This window comes from Pleurodeles waltl, chromosome 4_2 (genome assembly GCF_031143425.1).
Source record: "Pleurodeles waltl isolate 20211129_DDA chromosome 4_2, aPleWal1.hap1.20221129, whole genome shotgun sequence".
Lineage (NCBI taxonomy): Eukaryota > Metazoa > Chordata > Amphibia > Caudata > Salamandridae > Pleurodeles > Pleurodeles waltl.
In genome coordinates this window covers 498834984-498856192 of record NC_090443.1, presented here as the reverse complement: position 1 = coordinate 498856192, position 21209 = coordinate 498834984, and the positions used below count along the sequence as shown (strand labels likewise).

The 21209-nt window shown below is 45.1% G+C and overlaps 1 protein-coding gene across 2 annotated transcripts in view; it reads left to right on the top strand.

Annotated features, from left to right (window-relative positions):
• Positions 1-13135, top strand: part of LOC138293005 (tetratricopeptide repeat protein 39A-like) — a 237501-nt gene extending 224366 nt beyond the window's left edge. For both annotated transcript variants that reach the window (XM_069231963.1, XM_069231962.1), the window contains 2 exons: positions 8321-8437; positions 9049-13135. In XM_069231963.1, coding sequence (XP_069088064.1) covers positions 8321-8437; positions 9049-9178 — 247 coding nt within the window. In that variant the 3' untranslated portion in view covers positions 9179-13135. The remainder of the gene's footprint in view (positions 1-8320; positions 8438-9048) is intronic.
• The last annotated feature ends 8074 nt before the right edge of the window (positions 13136-21209 follow it).

Below are 21209 nucleotides of genomic sequence, written 5' to 3'. Positions count from 1 at the left end.
TCAGAAGCCTGACATTTGACCTCTGTCTTGCTGTGCAGCAAATGTGCAAGAAAGATGCACAATTTAAAGGTATCTGTAGTTAATTCCAGGACGTTTGCAACCTGCCAAAGATTGGCTCCCAACCCATCAGTGTATTGCGACCCACAGGTTGGGAAACACTGCCCTACTCTGTACCTGCTCCTCAGTTCCCCATTCATTCCTTCGGTCTCACCTCCTCACACTGTCTTTCCATGCGTGCCACGGTTATTTTAATTTGAAGTAAATTAACTAGAAAAGGAGTGACATTGTAACAGACTTGCGTATTCATTATAACTATTAGTGGAAGGAAAGATGGAGAATTTATAATCCGAAGAAGATTAGCATGAAACTGGGTCTGAATGGATAGCATAATAAAGGAGCAAGGAGATTAGTCTGGTTCATGACGAAGCTCAAGAGTGAGTTTTTGGATGTTTCCCAAATAAGAGTACCATGGGCTTACTATCTGGGTACAGCACACTCTAAGCAGCAGTGCCACCTCCAGGAAAATAATATTCTGTGCATGCAAGTTTGAAACAAGGACATGTCGGATGAAGGGTGCAGCAAAGTCGTTGATCCGCTTGGCCACCCGAGAAGGTGAGAGGCCTGACTGGGTAGTTGTTTTTTCTCACATTTAAGGTTTTATAGGTGACACAGCACAGCTTGAAAACGATTCTAATAGGGATGCAAATCATAAAATCAGCGTGATGCTGTTTAATTTTATTTTGCTTCATTGACTAGAAGAGCTCCACTGGATAAGGTTGACTTAAGTGGTTTGGGAGGCACCCGCTAAAATAGCATAATTGAAGTCTAGTCTGGAGAGGACTAATACTTAGATTGCAGTTTTCAAATAGTCTCTGGAAAATAAAAGCCTAACATTTTCGACTCCGTGGAGGAAGAAGTTTGCAGAAATAGCCAGTTTGTTTGGTTTAGGGGATGAGGGTAGAGTCTAAGGTGAAACCCAACAATTTAACTGAAAGTGAAGAAAATGGAGAGTAGTCATCCAGTGTCAGAATACTCAGTGGGGTGGAATTGAAATTGTTTCTAGGTTTGGATGAGAGTAGGAGGGATTTAGTTTGTGCATTGAGCCCCACCAACTTTTGCCCCAAGCACTTCACATTCTAATTGTGCAACACACACTTAACGTAATGTATATCCAGCTGTTAACTCTTACTACCCATGTGCTCCAAGGTCCCCAAACTGTTCTTCTGGTCAGAGGAGGAAGTTTGTGGATTTAGACACTGGATGGATGATGGTGAGGGTAGAGTCTAATGTGAAATCTAATGATTTAATGAAGGTGGTGAAGATGGAGAATAGCCTCACACATCAGAAAGTTCAATAGAGAGGTATTGTTTCTGTTCTTAGGCTTGGGTTAGAAGAGGAGGAAATCAACAGTAATTGGATTAAATCACAATATCTGTCCCCAAGATTGTCGCACCACCTGCCGAAATGCCCCATACTCCTGCTGTCTGTCCCGGTGCATCAGCCTTTTCACACTCTGACAATATGCCTAAAAATCCTCATACACTCTGTCCTTGTGCTACATGCTTCTCCCACTGTCCATCCATTTTACACAAGTTCCTCTGTTTGTCCATGTGTTCTAAGCTCCTTCTCTCATCTGCCCTGTTGCCATCACGATCCTCCCATGGTCTGCCATGGTGTCTCTCAGTCTCTAGATCCTCATGACTGTACTGGTACTACAAGCGCATCATGCCATTCAGTTGTCCTAGGAGAGTTTTCAACATAGGGTGCAGAGGAATTCATTCTATGTGCGATGATTCCCAACACTGAAGACTAATTAGGTTGAAAAGGAGCCTAAGCTAACTCACAAATCCCAGCCGCCTGCCTGCCCCAGAGTGCTGCTAGGAATTTTATTATTCAATATTGTTGGAATTTGTAAAACAATACATGCATGTCAATCCCCTCAGAGGGCTATAAGTAGAGGAGTATAAGATGGAAGGTGGCCTAGGTCCCTTGATGATTAGGTTGTGTTTCTCTGGGAGAATGGATACACACTCCAATATTATGGTACCTCCTTGACATAGCAAATAGGATGGAAAATAATTTGTCTGAGCCAGGGGACTCCCAGAATTCTATTCACAACCATGATCAGCAAATGTGGGGAATTGATCATGGGCATCAGATTTCCTAGGCAGTTTATGAACAGAGGGAATTGATGTGACAGATGTCTGCTGAAATTGCAAACTGTACTTTCGGCTTACAGGAAGAAGGGATATGAGGTGCCTCTGGTCATCCTGAAATGTTATGCAGTTTTCTTTTAGTCTTCTAGGCGGGTAAAGAAAATCAGTGTAGTGCAGCAGAGGGTGGTGCTCTCAATAGACAGGTTAAGTAGATGGAAAGTTTAAGTTCAGTGAAGCCTTTGTCTGACTATTACCAGGCTGGCAAGAACAACTTCGACATCCCTAGTTTTCATCTATGTAAGCCTGTGTCAACCAAGTTCCTCAACTCCACCCTCTTATGGCGATGGTTGTCGAGTATGCCCTTCTGAAGACCAGTGCTGGAATCTTATGAGAATCAGAAATTTCCTAGCTAACGTGAAGGAAAGTTTCAATTCTGTTAAGGACACGGAGGCGAGGATTATGCAGATCTTTCTTCACTCTTTATTATATAGCAGGTTCAAAGTTCAACAAAACTGAACCACAAGTCCCATTAGTGCACTGCCATGACAACCGTAGAACACCGGCTCCATTAACATATGAGTATAAATGTCCACCGCACGTCCTATCCCCCTTGACTTCACTGCGAAGGGACCTCCAACTCTTCAAGTGGCCGCTGCCTCTGTTCCTATGAGAAACATACCAAACATAAGTCATGTAGACACGAAAACATAATCAGACAAAATATGTCCTGAATCACTGTAAGCAAAAACTGCAGTTATGGGAAACAACGATGGAACATTGTCAACATCATCAATCACTACAAGTGCAATACCATACATGAGAGCATGAATATACTAGTAATATGAATAACAATCAGTACATGAGAGCATGCATATATAAATAATAAGAATACCACCATTGTACCAAATCCAAACCATAGATTCTGGGTGGGTAGTACACAGAATACGTGTGGGGAGGGATAATCCTCGCCTCCATGTCCTTAATAGAATTGAAACTTTCCTTCACGTTAGCTAGGAAATTTTGCATTCTATGGCAGGACCGGAGGTGAGGATTATGCAAGTTTAAAGCTTACTCACCACCAAGGAAGCCGCCTCATGGATCGGTTTGAAGTAAAATCTTTTAAAAACAGACTCCGAGGACCAATCCGCCGCATTCATGATGTCCTCCAACCTACCGCCAATGTGGACCGCTTTGGAGGCCATGGCACCTCTTGTCGAATGGGCACCAAAAACACGTATGTCAATACTGGCTTCTGCTAGGATCCATCAGATCCAGCACACAATGGTAGAGGAAGAAACCGCTTTAAAGGGCTTCTTGATCGCAATCAACACTTGGTCTTCGCCCACAGGACGAAAAACCGCAGGTATCTCCTCATACTCCTTCAAGCAACGTAGAACGCACAGTTTAGGAGCAAAAGGGAACGCCGGATAAGATACCGACCTGGTATTACATTTGGTTCTATGGGCCACTGTAAAGGTTACGCCCTCTGGAGAAAACACTCTACCTGACACATCCAGAGCTCTGACGTCTGAAACCCTTTTGCAAGAAATGAGGCACAGCAACATCGCTAGTTTAGCTGACAACTCCTTCCTGGGCAGAAGAAGATTATCCTGCCACTATGAAAAAAGACCTAAAACCAGATTGACATCCCATAATTCTGAATATCTTGGTTCCGGAGGATGGGAAAGCCTGATGCCTTTAAAAAGTTTACACACCCAGGGATGAGCTCCCACCGGTTGATTATCCAAAAGGGGGTGACCCGCCGAAATAGCCGAGCAGAAAGAATTCACTGTGCAATGACAGGCCAGCTGCTGCCAGTTCCGCTAGGAAATTGAGGATGTCAGTAACGTGGGCCCCCATAGGATCTGTATGCCTGTCCTTACACCAGCGAGCCCATCGAGACCAAGCCGATCTGTATCGCTTGCCAGTACCTGGAGCCCAGGCCTGGGCGATGAAACCCTGAGCTTCTCGCGAAAGTCTGTGATCCAACTAGCGAGTCCTCAAATCTTTCAGGCCACCAGATGCAGATGCCCTGGAGGACCAGAGGATGGAACTGGCCCAGCGGATCCCAAAGGATCAAAGAGGATGCTGGAAGCCGAAGAGGAAAGTCGCATGAGAGTTCCAGAAGAGTGGGGAACCAAGCCTGGGAGCGCAATAGGGGCGTCACTAGAATCATGGTCGCTTCCTGACGACGGACTTGGGCTGACACCCTGGAAATCAGCAGGAAGGGGGGAAAGGCGTAACCCCGAATCTGGCTCCAGTCCTGAAGGAACGCGTCTACTGCCTCCGCCCCCGGATCTGGACACCAGCTGAAGTACCGGGGAAGTTGGGTGTTCCACCTGGACGCAAAGAGGTCCACCGTGCAGGGACCCCACCGAGTCATAATCGCCCTGAAAATCGTTGGATCCAGCTTCCAATCGCTGGAGTTTCGAAGGAATCTGGAGTTCCAATCCACAAGAGCGTTTTGGGAGCTGGACAGATACTCCGCCGTGACCGAGATCTGGTGCGCCAGGCAAAAGTGCCAAAAATCCTTTGCCAGATCCGCTAGGGCCCCCCAGACGGTTGATCTATTGGACCGCTGATACGTTGTCCATCCGAAGGAGAACCACGCATGAGACACGGTCCATAGTCAAGGATTTGATTGCAAACAAGCCCGATATCAGCTCTAGGCAATTGATATGCATATTGAGTTCCTGTGGGGTCCAACGTCCCCCGAAGGACACATCTCCGCAGCGAGCTCCCCATCCGTGTAGGCTGGCATCCGACTCTGACTAGGTCGGGGTAGGACCCGAAGATGGCCCTGCCATTCCATGCCTCCAAGTGGTCCAACCACCATTGTAACTCCATCCTTGCCTCCGAATTGAGAGAAATCAGCTCTGAATAAGTTAGCCCGTGGCGCAGGTGATGAGCCTTGAGCCGCAGCAAAGCCCTGTAATGAAGGGGGCCTGGAAAAATGGTCTGGATCGACGAGGAAAGTAACCCCACCACTCGGGCTAACTGACGTAACAAAATTCTGTCGCGCCTCAGAACTATCTGCAACTCCTTCTTGATCTTGGAGATCTTCTGCAGCGGGAGACTGAGAGATGCGGCCTGGGAGTCTATGAGGAACCCCATAAAAACCATTGTCTGCGAAGGCAGCAGATCGGATTTCTGTTGGTTGATGACAAACCCCAGGTCCTGTAGAAGAACAATAGTCTTGTTCGTGTTGGATAATAGTTGTGACCTGGATTGATCCATCAGAAGTATATCGTCCAGGTAAATGATGAGGCGAACCCCCCGAGAGCGAAGGAACTCTACTACCGGTTTGAGTAACTTGGTAAAACACCAAGGGGCTGACGATAGTCCAAACGGGAGAGAGGTGAATTCGAACACTTGACCCCGCCAAAGACACTGCAGGAATATACAATGAGGGGGAAAGATGGGAACCGTTAAATAGGCATCCTTGCGGTCCAGACGGACCATCCAATCTCCCAGCAGGAGGATATCCCGAAGCATGTGAATACCCTCCATCTTGAAGTGCCGGTAAACAACGCAATCGTTGAAGGAATGAAGGTTGATCACCGGACGGAAACCTTTGTCCTTTTCCTCCACGAGAAACAGGTTGCTGATGAACTCTCTAGGGTGAAGAGAGGAAATACAAATGGCCCCTTTGCTCAGCAGTTCCGGAACCTCTGCGTCTATAAGAGCGGCATCTGAAGCTGAAAATCTTAAGGGTCCGGGAAGATCCTGCTGAACCGGGGTTCCCCAAAACTCTGTGGAAACCCGATACCGTCTGTAGCACCCACGCATTGGAGGTTATGAGTTCCCAGTTCCGTTTGAACAGGCGCAACCTTCTTCCCAATTCTAGAGGGGAAAAAGTGGTACTCCTTACCCAAAGTGCTCCTGGGGCATTGGAAGCTCCTCTGGCGATCCTACACGCTCTGCCTCTCCCTTTCCCCTGTTGGTGAAGAAGGTTCCTTGGCGGCCGTCTCGCCAACCTGACTGCCTGTAGGGCGTAGGGCCTTGTTTGGGCTGGCGGCCGGAAGAGTGACCCTTGCCTCATCCGGCCCCACCCAAAAACTTGCCCGGAAAAATCTTTTTTTATCGAGGACTGAGCCTTATCGAGGGCCAAAAAAGTGGCCACAAATTTTCCGAGCTTCTTTACGAATGGATCTCCAAACAATTGGCCTTGGGCCCCCGCCTCCAAAGACGAAATGGCCCCTAACATAGGGTCTATTTTAATCAACAAGGAGCGGCGCCTCTCAGCCGAGATGGCACAATTGGCGTTGCCAAGAAGACAAATAGCCCTCTGTGCCCATCCTGCCCCAACCTCGGTTTGAAGTGGTGTACTTGACTGCTTGGCGCGTTCTGCCAACTGAATGATTTGGGTCAGAGGCCCTACCACGTCTAGGAGCTTGTCCTGGCACGCCTGCCAGGACCGGTCTATCCCCTTCTTAGTATCCCTTATGTACTTAGCAAAAAAGGTGCACATCTTGGGATCAATCTCTGGGGTGCCCGCCACCTTGTCAGGCAGGGTAGGACGTGGACACTGCCTTCAACCTGGCCCGAACCTCTTTATCTAAAGGCTGGCGGATCTTGCTCGCCACGTAGTCAGCCACCTTGCCATCCGGGCGCCATTCTGAGGAGCGAGGGTGATATATCCCTTCTGGCTGAAACATGTCAGAATCAGAATCACCGGGATCCTGAGTATCCGGCAATGAGGCAGCTGGACGCCTGGGACAGCCAGATTCAACTTCCTCAACCGAGGAAGAGTCTCCCTCGGAATCCCCTGCTAAGCCCAGTTGTGACCCCACAAGGAGGTCCAATTTATGGTGGAGCTTCCCACCGATTGCTCCGGGTAGAGAACCCTCCCGGCAGGGTAGAGTAGTTTGCACGCACGCACTCTTGTAGGGTACCTCAGAAAGGGGGTCAAGATCCCCAACCTGTCCCGAAGCGCACTTGCGTGATGCCTTGGGAGAAGCACCAGGTGCAACCCCCATCATCCCAAACATGCCCGGCCCTCTGGAAACGTGCTCCACAAGCTGCGCCACGCTCTCCTTGATGGGAGCGAGAGCCTGCGCAATAGCCTGCAACAGCAACACGTCCACCCCTGGGGGCAGGACGCGATGAGAAGGGCCCTCACCAGGGGACATGATAGGGAAAGAGTCATGCTCTTGTGCGGGCTGCATACTGGGACCCCGAGGATAAGGACAGATCACACCCAAAAATAATAGGGTAGCCCCCCCCAAGCCTGTCCAATAGGCCCACTAGGTGCAAGACCTTAAAATATATGTATAGGGCCCACTTAGCACGTGAAATAATTAATCAGGAGTGACTTCCCGCTCCGGGGTGTACACTGACCGCAACACAGTGTTTATTGGGGGGTTGGAGGGGTTAAAAAAGAGCCTGAGCTCTTAAAACCCCTAGCACGCTGAAATCCCGAAGCGCCGAGCGCAAAGTGACTCATGCGCAACGAAACGCGCAAAGAAAAAAAGGATGCACGCCCTCTAGAGGGCCCGATGCGCCACTGCACTCAAACGCTCGAGCTTCAAAAGGAGCCTCCTGCGCCGCAGTAACGTGTCCTAGCAACCAGGTTGCTATAACAATACTGCCGCTTGTAAGCGCGATCGAGAAAACACTGTCAAAGCCAAAAACACACTTCAAACACAGGCGTGCAGAGAGCAGAAAAGCATTTATCTGTCCTCTGAGCAATGAAGAAAGAGGGGGATATGACGTGCGGTGGACATTTATACTCGTATGTTAACGGAGCCGGTGTTCTACAGTTGTCATGGCAACGCACTCATGGGACTTGTGGTTCAGTTTTGTTTTTTGTTGATCTTTGAACCTGCTGTATAATAAAGAGTGAAGAAAGATCTGCATAATCCTCGCCTCCGTTCCTGCCATAGAATTAACCATATAGCCCTTGGTAACACATATACTGATTCCACTTGAACACTTTAAAATAAAACAAATAGGAGTACCTGGTTTCTGGATATGGTACCACGTTGCACACTTGAAGGTCAAAAATAGCTGCCATTTTCATTGAACTCACTTGTGTCTGTGTGAATTAAGTTTGGTCAGGGGCTGACACGGTGCTGGGTGGGCAGAGGTATGGATTGATCGAAATTAGAGTCTGTGTATACGATGATAAATGACCTCTTTTCCACCCTTTCCTCTTGGTGCAGTGAGAAGAAGATAAAATATGACCACTACTTGATCCCCAACGCTCTGCTTGAACTGAGCCTTCTCTACATGCAGCAAGGTCGTGGTGAGGAGGCCATTCACATTCTGAAACAGGCCAAGTAAGTTCACTGTGTTTTGAGAGGATATTCATTTAGTGCTACATAGCACACAATTGTTTTTCTCTTCTCACTCAACTGGACTTGTTGCAAGGTTTCACAACCCGCAGAACTGGATACACCAGACGGCTGTTAAGTAACTACTTTATTTTCCTAATGGAGATTATTGAGTAACGGAACTATTGGACCTGAGCTAATAATGCAAAATGGGTTGTGACAGTTGAGTCCTTGAGAAACAATAGGCGGGTGCAAGGTCTGTGGTCACATTGGAATGTGGAGGACAGAGGTCTGCATTTGAAGGAAGGCAATTGGGTTGAAGATGAGGGTTTTCCAGTTACTATGAGGAGTTGTGATTCGTTTGGAGACTGCTGAATGCCACTAAAAATGGATTAGAATAAACTGGATTCAAGCACTGTGAGCTAGTTAGGTTCGTTGTAAAAACTGCAACCAGTAAAAGGGGTGATTCAGGTCATAATCTGACTTCCCGTCCAGTTCGTAAGACTGTATTCCATATGGTCGAAACTTCAGAAAATAGGCGTTTGTGGGTCTTCATGTACAATTACCTTGTTGGTTTACGCTTTCTTACCAAGGTTCTCTAAATGTACATTTTCCAGAAACAACTATAAGAATTACTCGATGGAATCACGGACACTCTTCCGGATTCATGCAGCCCTTACCAAGTTGAAAGCTGCCGAACAAGAAGAGACTGTCGCAGAAGAAGGAGACTGCAGCACTTCCCTTTAATGAAGGTCTACCTTCCTCCAAAAAGTTTAAATCCTATATTCTCCAAACATGTTAGCTGCTGAAATAACACATCAAAGACCAACCACAGAACTGCCCTTGGTATGTGGGTTTCCAGTGCCTCACTTGTGATGCACGTTTGTGTTTTTCATGTAGTGTGAAAAGCCATACATTTGTGTTGGGGGAAAACGGCATGGCGAATCCTAAAATGCCTGGGAGATCATCCCATCAACGTTCTGGAAGACTGGACGTCCGCCCCTTTTGCAGCCTCTTTGTGCATGATATCCAGGTTACTAGACTATCATAAAGCCAATGGGTATGCATGGTTTTCATAATTATTCCTGTCTTGCACTCCTATGTTAAAGTCTAAGCATCAAAGATCTGTTTTTTTTGTGTTTAGCAGACGAGTGCGATGAACAGGACTTGTGCACAACGAGAGACTTTGTGTGGAACACACTTGTTCCAAGGTACCCAACAGATCTTGGCCATCTTCAGAATGGATTGGGTTCGCTATACAATGTGAAAGTTTACACTTTGAATCATTGAAAAGGTGCTCAAGATAAACCCTTTTCCTTAATAGACTAAATTGGGCTAGCATAGAGCCCAGTGCAAGTTGCATGACTTAGGGTTTTGTCTGAGTTGTCCCAAGTGTCTGTAAGGGACTTTGACACAAAAAGTTAATTTTGTAATAGAAATCGCATAAGTCCCTCCATTTCATGATTCCCTGTCTGGATTCTCAAGGCCTGGTATTGTCAACGGCCAAGGCACCCAAGTCAGCTGGGCTATGTCGCAGTTATTTTCTACACCGCAGAGCCATCTCTCGTTTTCCGTCTCTAACCCCTGTGAAAAGTTTGGAGCGATATGAAGAACATGCTTCAATTCTGTGGTGAAATCGTCAGGTATGTGTTTGTGATCACTGGAAATGTTTCTGTCTTACCAGACTTTGGATTCAAAGCATTTTCCCATTTTTTGTATTCTTGCCATGAGAGAGAAAAGACAAATAATTTAATAGTTAGGTATGTTTGCATATAGTTATTAAGCTTAATGCTTTTTTCCACATCTCACAATATCAGCCTCGTCTCCAGCTGCCCTGTTACACAGCTTAGGATAGTTTGAAAGTTATTGCAGCATTTTTTGTTACTACTGGTCCCGAACCAGACTTCCACATGTCTTTTTCTCAAATGTAGCCATGTTTTTTTATTGCTCCTTATAACTTGTTTGAATCGTGATTGCTGAAAAGCTTTAGCATCTACATTCTTGCTGTAGCCAGTTCCCTACCTAGACTTCTAATATTCAGCAGGATTGGATTGTGTAATGATAGGCTGTATAGGTTATTTGAGAACGACGCCCCCTTCCACCTCCCTCCCCCCATGCCACATTGGCCTACTCCTGGCTTGTGCTGCTAGAGCACTGCCAGGTGTTGAAAATGTAAACCTTCTTCCCAGTCGCATGTCCCTAAAACTCAAATATAGTTTTTAACCATAAATAGCAGGGCTTCTCCACCCACGGAACCATCTAGGGTGGCTTTGACCCCTTGAAACGTTTCTCTTTCTTTAGGGCTCATTCAATGTTTTTTACAACAATTATCACCTGCTATAAATGTTTTACATACTGTTTCAGTTTCCAAGTAAAAATATTTTTTGTGGCAGATGTTTTCATTGGTATTTTCCAGACTCAGGTTGTTTTCCATTTGTCAGAAAAATACATGAGACACATCAGAGGATTGTCAACTTGTAGGTTCATTAGAGAGCGAAAGGTGCAAAGCAAAAGGTTAACTATCTTATTAGGAAGCAAGGTGCGAGTTTATTTTGCACCTTTGCCTCTGCTGTATCTTCACGCTGCACTTTTGGTTCAAACACTGGCATGTCTTCACTAATCTGAAGAAAAATGCTCATGCAATATTTTTTAATTATTAAGAGCAAGGGGAAGAGCTTTTGTTGAGCTAACTAGTGGAGGAACATGTTTTTTAAAGAAGTATATGCCCCCTTAGGCCAAGGATAATTGTGTACCGAGATCCCCGTCAGACGTCAGGGAAACCACTCAGATAACGACAGCCCACAGACTAGGTAACTAACTAGACACTGCACCCAACATTCCAACATGTTGCACACTTGTTTGGAGAGTCCAGTCTTGTTCAACTTGGCAGAATCTATGCCTGATTTTGGTCCTCTTAGTGTAAATTCACACGCAATTCACATAATCACTCATTTGGCTCTGGTCCTCTTCAAAATAAGACATGGCTCTAGCCCGAAAGGAACTAAGGGCCAGATGTAGCAACTTAAAAATTTGCGAGGTGCAAAGTGCGAGTCCATGCGACTCGCAATTTGCAGCTCGCAAATTGGTATGCAGTACGGTGTCTCAGACACCGACTGCAACTCGCTATGGGGTCGCAATGACCCACCTCATGAATATTCATGAGGTGGGTCGCAAATTGCGGCCCTATAGCGACTATAGGCACTCGCAAACATGGAGGCCTGCTGTCGTCAGCAGACCTCCATGTTCGTGACTGCTTTCAATAAAGCAGTTTTTTTTTTTTTTTTTTTTAAGTGTAGCCCGTTTTCCTTAAAGGAAAACGAGCTGCACTTAAAAAAAAAAATGAAACCTTTAGTTTCGGTATTTTTTCAGGGCAGGGAGTGGTCCCTGGGACCACTCCCTGCCCTGAAAAAATATTTTTGGGTCCATTCACAAAGTGGAAGGGGTCCCATGGGGACCCCTTCCAATTTGCGAGTGGGTTACCATCCACTTGAAGTGGATGGTAACTGCGATACCATTTGCGACCGCGTACGCCGTCGCAAATGGTATTGCATACCACTCAGACTCGCAAATAGGAAGGGAACACCCCTTCCTACTTGCGATTCTGAAATGCATATTGCGAGTCAGTACCGACTCGCAATATGCATTTCTGCATTGGGAAACGCGTTTAGCGAGTCGCAAACGGCAATTTTTGCCGTTTGCGACTCACTAAACGTTTCCTACATCTGGCCCTTAGTTGTTTGCCCCTAATGTAGGCAAGTGCAACTATGAATTTTGTGGTTACCCGGGTTAGTAAAGCAGAGCGTTTAATAAGGCCTGACTTACTTTTGGCACATGAGGTATCTTTGCTACAAGTACTACTCGGTTTAGAATACTAGGCAGGGGCAGACTTGGGCTTGTCTCATGCTAAAATGTTTTGCAGCATGGTGGTAACTTAACACCACTCATGCTTGTGCCTCACTATAACTAAATTATGGCAGCAGCCGAGGAGTCTCAGTCAGAACGAGGTGACTTTTACAGGAGTCGCTCTTCATTTTTGTTTCCTGGAAGCTCACAAGAGTGAGCATCTCTAAATTATAACAATGTTTACATTTTTTTATTGTCCAAAGTCGACCTTGTTTTTAGCATTCTTATATCCAATTGTACCATCTGTTGTACAAACACACTTTATTTTTGGGCGTGTCTCTAATGTTCAGTTTTTGCTTGTACTTGTGTAATAAAAATGGCGTTACAGGTGGCCACGGCAAGCGCAACCAAACCTTTTCGCACTATTTAAGAAGAGTTATTTTCATTGTGCAGCCAGTGAGCCCCCTGCTAATTGACACTCTTGCTGGATGCTACTCACGAGACAGGCAAACAACTCTTGTAGTTTAATTTGTGGGTGATTAATGCCAAAAAATGAAGGATTTGTAAAAAGAAAAAAGAAAAAAAAAAGCTTTACCTTCTGCAACATGCAACTGGAAAATCTGGATGATGCTATTTTTAACAGACTTTCCCTGTACTTGGCTAAATTGCCACCCAGGTTGCTTTCGCTTAAATGAAAGAACGTGCCTTAGACTGATTGTAATTTACTTATAAATTCAAGTACAATTTGCAGACCATGGTCCAAGATCTGTAAAATATATTTTAATATATGTTATCTATATAAATAAGTGAATATAGTAATTATTTCTGTATAGAATAAAATCATTTTTAGATTGTGTGAAATGATTGTGTCCTTCATTTTATGTTTGCAGGGGATGGGAGTGGTGGCTGCTTTGTTGGTGGATGGTGGCATGAGTTGAAATATAGTTCACACACTGCTTCTGCAGCAAAAATAGTTGAACACTGCCCTTTGCCTCAACCATACTGTTGAGCATCTGGTGGTAGAATAGCTGTTCTTTCCAAGGGTGAAAGTTACTCCACTACAGGAACAGTTGGTACCCAATTTCACGGCTGACAAAGCCTTGGATGGGACGAAATGATAGAAAAAGTTTGTTTAGATTCGAAATAGGTCAAGTGTGCAGCGGACACGTGGTTTGAACACTCAATTGATCTGGCTGAGTTGGAGTGCCAACTGCTCCACTGGAGGACTTCAGACCCCACTTCCAGCAGCACAAGTTCCAAACGTGTTTTATACAAAAAATGCCACTGGAACTTTGTGATTCTAGAGATCCAGCGTTTCATCATTGTGAAGGGCTTAGTGCACTTGCCACACACTACACCATCTACTGCATAAGTTTTACATTTTAACAAAAACAATTTGTTTATAGCTCAAACGCATCGAAAGTTATTTTTAAAAAGTGCCAGGTGTTTCGCTGTGCAGTGCCATACCCTCTACAAAGGTCAACCTTACACACTCTCGGACCTCCAATCTTTACTGATCTCCACTTGAATCTAAGCACCCAGCCTAGTTGACCCAACGCTAGCCAGCTTAATACAAGCATGCACTGAAGAAACTTCCCCTTTCATTCTCAAATTATCAATGGATCACTTCAAGAGGCACACGCTCTCCATCTCTAAAATCTGGTCAAATTTCCCTTCTTCTAAAGAAGCATTACCAAAGCCCCTGCTCCCCACACACACAATCTCCCGGGTTTCCAAAATCTGAAAGTATAGCTCACATATATAAAAACAACCTCCTGCATTATCAATCAAGAATTCTTCTAAAATACTGCATGGAACCTGCTGCTGTCACAGTTCTAAATGGCATTTCTAAAACTGTGGATGGAGGAGATGCTTCTTTTTTTCTGCTGGATCCATATTCAGCATTTGACTTACAGAACATTAAACCATTTTTGCCAGCTAAAAGGGAACAAGTCACATACTAAAATGGTTCTCTTTTCTATCTTCAAGATATCAGTTAGTTGACATGGATTCATGTAGGTTTCCTACTTTACTAGTAAAGAGTAGTGTGCCCCAAGGCTTAGTGGTATGGTAAAAAAAAAAAGACATAAGCATTCACTAGTATGCTGATGATATCCCAGGTCAAGTATTGTGCTTAACGAAAGGGGCACGAACCTCCATCTTTATGCTCATGATAACCAACTTAGTTTAAATCTCAAACCTTTCCAACATAAGCCTTAAAGTACTTCCTAGTAAAAGTAGCAGACAGGATGAATGTGTTCTCCCACAAAGTAAACACTAGCTAAAACAGTTTCTTCTCCCATACTTAATGTTACTCCCACACACTTTCCCCAAGAACAATCTTGGCTTCATATACTTTTCACTCTAGGCATCAATGGTACCTTCATCAAAATCACTAACATTTACCGTCAGCAGAAAAATAACAAAGCACCCCTACGTATCTAGAGATGGGCCAAAACTGCCTCCTTCCAACTTTGCCACCTCAGGAAGGTCAGGCTCACCCTCCACCTTTACTGTTGTTTTTTCAGTATTTCACTGGTTAGTCCTACTTCAGCTGGATGGTGGCAACACCTTCCTAGCTGGCCTGCCCAAATCCTCCATGGCACTTCTGAGTCTACCTACACTCTGAAGTATGCTTGGTCAATGAAGCAAAAAAAGAATTAGACAACGTTACTGCCAATGTAATACACATCTACTGCCTCCCACTTAAGGTCAGAATTGACTTCAGATCACCCTGTCTCACACACAATGTGGTTTACCTTGGTCTGCCATCCTATCTAAGAAACCAACTGTACTTCACAGGAGGTCAAAGAACACCAATGGAAATGTACTCTGGATCTTGAAATGTTCTTGATAAAGAAATCTAAAACTCTCAACTAAGCCTCTCTCCTGTTAAGCTCATAGAACTCAGAACAGCCTCCATGAAGGTCTCAGATCAAATTCGAAGTTTTTTGAAAGGCTCTAAAACGCTCCTGAAACCAAATAACCTTGGTAATGCTACACTTATTTGTTTCCTGTGTGTGTTTACTTGCTTATTTTTTTGCATAGGGTGGTTTAGTTGTGTTATATCTGTAACTTGCACTTCTGTATATTGCTGCTAATAAAACCTGTTTTATGTGAAGCACTCTGCTACTTAGGTGGCGAGATCCGCACTATATAAATACCATAATATAAAATAAATATTTTGGCAAACTTTTAGTTGCTGATTGTTCTACTCGTGTTAAACTCGCACTAAAGAGTTGAAACCTTTGCCCAGGCAATATTGTCTTAACATGATAAAATAGAATGTGCTGCATAGTTTGTGCTTTCTTGCCTCATAATTTAGTCAGACCTGTTTGATAATTTGGACCTCCATTGCTGCTGAATTTTATTGGCCTTGAACATAAGCAGGATCACCAATTCTGTAAGCAGGCCTCTGACCAACAGCGATGTCTATAGGGTCTCAGCTTAATATAACAGGCATATAGGAAGTAGGAGGCATTTCAAACCTGAAGATTCCTCGCCTCTTTAATTCCCCAGGCACTAGACTGGATCCAGAATTTTTTTTAAAAGCTATACTGTGCCGATAAATAGTGCCACAGCTCTGACTCACCTATAGATCCTACCAGCACATGACATCTTAGAGCAGTACATGGTGTCACCCCAGCACGCTGATATCAGTTTCAGTTTTCTGTTTCCTTCATTGTGAATCTGGAGTTCCTCTCCACCGAATGATTTCCTCAAAATGTGTTCTTTTGCAGTGTCTCTGCCAAAGATTTTAAGGTTTAAACAGTGTAATTCCTACAGCAAATAGATGTTGCTCTCGGACCTGGTGAAGCTAATTTCTGTTAACTGGGGTCCAAACACGATTCTGGGTTGTGTGAGAAGTGTTCTCTCATGCACCCCTAGGCCATCATGGAACTACAAGTGAAACTCTTCATGGCACGGGCCCATAACGAATGCCAGAGCCCATCACCACTCAGGGTTTTGTTATAGAACTTGGCCCTGCTCCCTTTTGACAGGTAGGTATTCGAGACAGGAGGCCTGCAAGGACAAGGACAAATCATGCCAAAAGAAACACCACAGGAGGGATTCTTCTAGTTCTTAATGATGGTCTCACTCGAAGCAGATGTCTTCCAATCAGTGTTGTTCTCAGGCTCCAGCCTCTACATCGTCCTCAGAGCGTGTATTGGTGAAGAGAACACAGGTGCCACCACCGAAGCCAGAACCCCACCACTCCTTTGTGGAGTTTATGGAACCTGGTGTTGATTCCAATCATATTGTGGCTTTTACCCATGCTATGCCGGCCACCTTCTGCTTTATTCTAGCTCCCTATTATGTTCCTCTTGGGCTCTAGGGAATCTTCAGGACCTCCACTGAGTTTCCAGCAGCAGCTCCATCCGAGCACTAGTCATCTCCACTCTGCCTCTTTCTAACTCTTTTCTGGCACCAGCTGTAACTCTTGTGTCACCAAGGCTTTACAAGTTATCTGCACCATCATTAGTGCCATCTTCGGATTTGATCCATAAAGCGTCAAACTTTCTGAAGACAAAGGCCATTGGATTAGGTCCAGATATAAGACACTGGAGGTTTTTTGAAGCGGTACCTTCCTACAGATCCTTGCCTTGTGATGAGTATTTGGGTCATCTTGAAGCCTATTTTGGCTCCAATTTTGACCGCATGCTGAACATAGTCTACCATGATGAAGAGGGCAGCAGTGAAGAGGGCCTGCTGCCATGGATGAAGGTGACTGTTTTGGCACTGCAGAATGACTGTGGCATGGATACTTCCCCAGTGTCTGGTCTGAAGTGCTCTTTGGAGCTCCCCATTAGGAAGTGGCCTCGCTGAGGGCTGTTTTGAGCAAGGTTGCTGCAGTTCTGTAATTAGCAATGGAGATCAAAGTTAACCTATCAACGGAAATCCTGCAGCTTGCCTCTTCAACTATGGAGCCCTTGGTTCCATTTATTGACGTTCTGATGGACCTCTTCTAATTTGTATGGAGCAAACCTGCTTCTTCTGTGAACAATAAATTGCCCTTTGCCATTGTCCTGCACTGGGTGACCTGAAGTTCTAGATGGATCACTTTTAATCAGGGACTGGATCAGACTTTTACCTCTTGTAAACAGAACCTTGGCGCTTTTTTCCATCACAATCTTTAGAGAGCAGTGGAAAAAAGACTGAAGCTACCTGGACAAAGGTTGTCTTCAGGGTACCTGGCTCATAGATCCGATAAGGCAACACGTCTTTTTGCTTGTTACTCCTGTGCTCTGTAGGAGTTAACCTAGTTCACTGGTTCCTTGGTAGCTGTCATCATGGCTGGCTATGCTGCACCACCTATTTATGCCCATTGATGGAGATTGTCTTTTCAGCAAGAACGGTAATTCACCCCTATAGTGCTACAACCAAGGTCTCGCCACAGCCTACTCCATGGGACTGGTTTCCTCTGGGAGCCAGTTTCACCAGCCATAATACAAGTTCGGGGGTATTACTGAGATCAGTTTTTTTCAGCATCCCGACGTGTTTTTGGCGCAGGTGCATGGCGGCTTGAAGAATCAATAATAATAGCAGCAACAGTCCCTTTTGTTCCCCTTCCTCCTCCCAGCAAACCCCTTAATGTCACCCTTGTGGGTTCAAACATGTCCTCAAGGGGGGCTTGTGTCCTTTTGCTTGACAAACTGGCAGGTCATCGCTATGGACCATTGGATACTCCATATTGTCGAGCCAGGCTATACTGTTCCCTCTCAGGTTCTCACTGTGTTGAGCAAGGGGATCATCCTGTTATTTTCTTGCTTCCAAGAAAGATGGGTATGTTTGTCCCAATTTGGATCTTCGTTTCCTGAATTTCTTCTTTTGTCAGGAGAAATTCAAGATACTTTCCCTTGTAGAGGTCTTTTTGGCTCTGAAGCTGGCAGAGTGGATGATATCCACTTGCTTGCATGATGGGCATTTTCAAGTACCAGTCCTGCAGTCGCACAGGAGGTACCTGCATTTTGTAGTGGGCTCTGCCTACTATCGATGTGCAGTCCTTGAGTTTGGAATAATGTCAGCCCTTTGTACCTTCATGAAGGTCATGGTGGTGGTTGCGAAGCATCTTCCCAGGTCAAGGATTCTTGTGTTCCCACAGCTTGACGATTGGCTGCTGGAGGAGAGCTCTGAGCAGCTGTTGGATCACCTTTAGAGCAATATCTCGCTGCTTTTTAACCTGGTATTTTCAGTCGACTGCCAGCTTATTTATCATCTCCTCTTTAGCAGGGCAGAGCTGAACACTACCTCTCTCAAGACCTTCCCACCCCCCAACCAAGTTAGAGACATACAGACCATGATCCTGATATTTCTGGTGGGAGCTCTTCTTCTGGCACAGACAGTCCTGTACCTTTTGGACTTGCTTGCTTCTTGCATCTTGCTGGTATCCTATGCTCAGTAGCACATTGGAACACTACAGTGGTGTATTTTCAGGTACCTCAATTAGAAGGTCCAGTTACCTTTCAGGATATAACCAGAGTTGGAGATAGTAATTTGGTTTTTGATTATAAGTTCGGCGGCTTTATTGTTCAGCTTTATTTCCATGCAGCCTTCTATTAATGCTTGTACTCAGTTATCACTTCTTACGTCATAGTGATGAGCCATACAACCACGAAGGGTCAAAACGCTGTAGAGAATTACCCTGCTCAAAAGGCATCTTTGATAGACTTTTTGAATATTTTGTTACCTTTCACACCTTTATTATTTCAATGCAAACACGAAATTGCATTTTGCCGTTCTTTTCATATTTATGATCATCTTTATGCTGTTTTTTTTTCACTTTTCTATTATGACACCATCTAGCCCGGAAATTCACAGGAGCAAGAACAAAGGACATGTGCCACCATGCCAGACACCTTATTTTCACTTTTGAGCACCTTGTGTGCACTCGCTACGCTAAGCACGTATCTGTAAATATTTTACTTGTATCCTATGTAGTGTGTGTGTGGGTATATATTTATATATATAACACATTTTGTTGCTTTGGTTATATCTTGTTACTACACATTAAGTGCATTAAGGCAATACGTTATTGCATATTTCATTGTTGAGAATTTGGTTTACAAAACGATAGCTATAGGGATCTTGGGGCATATTAATACTCTGCTTGCGCCAGATTTGTGTCATTTTTTTAACGCAAATTCAGTGCAAACCTAACGCCATATTTATACTTTGACGCCCGACCCAGCGAACATCAAAATTCTGCTGTGTGCGTCATTTTCTGGATGCGTGAAACCGCCTTGCGTTAATGACATGCAAGGTAAGCGTTCCCGTCCCAAAAAATTACTTAAACACCCAATTTGCGTAAAAAATTACCGCCTGGGTCAGGGCAGGCATTAAAATGGGGCAAACACACCAGTACTTAAGGAAAACACACAGAAGCAACATCAGAGCTCACAAAGGAAGACATGGAGGTGCTATTCATCCGGCATGCAAGAAGATGCAGAGGACAGGTCCACCAACAGCAGCAGCTTCCACCACACCAACAGGGACCCCAAAGGCAACGCAGAAAGGCAGGAGAGGATATTCCGGACCAGGACAACCCTTCAGGGCCTCAGGGAACATGACATCACCCAGAGGTACAGACTAAACTGGCAAGCCATACAGCAGCTGCTGCGCCACATTGAGCCACAGTTGGCACCCAGCTTGCAGACACCCCACAGCTTTTCACCAGAGACCAAGCTGCTAGCTGTCCTCCACATGTTGGCAAGTGGCTCTTTTCAAACCACTGGTGCCCTGGTTGCTAGAATCTCAAGGCCCTCATTCTCTGCCTTCCTACCTAAGGTACTGGATGCCATCATTTCCCTCACACCCCGCCACATCAGCTTCCCCAACACACAGCTGAAGCAGCAGGAGACCAAACAGGGCTTCTACCAAATCAATGGCTTCCCACACATGCTTGGTGCCATTGACTACACACATGTACCGATTGTGCCACCTGCTACAACTGAGCATCTATACCGCAACAGGAAGCACACACACTCCATCAATGTGCAGGCCATTGTGGATTACCGGGGATTGATCACCAACATCGTGGCAAAGTATCCTGGAAGTGTACATTATGCCTTCATCTTCCGCCACTGCACCATCAATCAACACTTCCAGGATGGACGATTTGGAAATGGCCTACTTGTTGGTAAGTACAGAAACCTAGGAATTTACACATAGAACAGCAACCCTGTAGGACATACAACACTACATTGACACGTGGCCAGGAAGACACTGAGGTTGTGACTCTGCTAGTCATGTTTGATATCCTGACCCAATGGGATTCACACCTATGGACAAATGACAGATGCAAATAACAACAGATGCCACTCCAGAGCCACAGGGGACCAATTTAAAACCACACAGTGACAATGACATGGCCTTAGCTGGCAGTACAACTTGGAAGATGAATCTTCCAATATCACATCAATAACACTCAATCACACACCCTTCCAAGCAATACGTACTGTGTAAGGGGTGTGTAATGTGTTTCGCTGCAGGTCAAACACCATGAGGCACATAGCATGATGATGATGATGACTCTAATGAAGGGGACATGGAATCATTGAGGCACTACCAACATCTCACATCACTCCTGGGGTGACATTGCTCGCTAGCAATAAGGAAGTGGACTGTGCGAACACATATTGATGTGACATTATTGCAAAGTGCACATTGCTACTCATACGGATTGAGACAATTACACATATACACAACAGATATACAGGAATATGGACCTTCTGACAATTAAACCTTCACCCCCACAACCAAGTTAACTAACCTGGACCAGGTTCAGTAGTGCAGGTACACGTTTGCACATGAGTTAACTCGGTGACGGAACAAAAATAGGTTTGCATAGAACTTGTCACACATGGGATATTTGTGCATTGTCAGTTGCCAACACTTCAGTGCTGCCAACTTATGGAGATGTGTTGTACATTGTCAC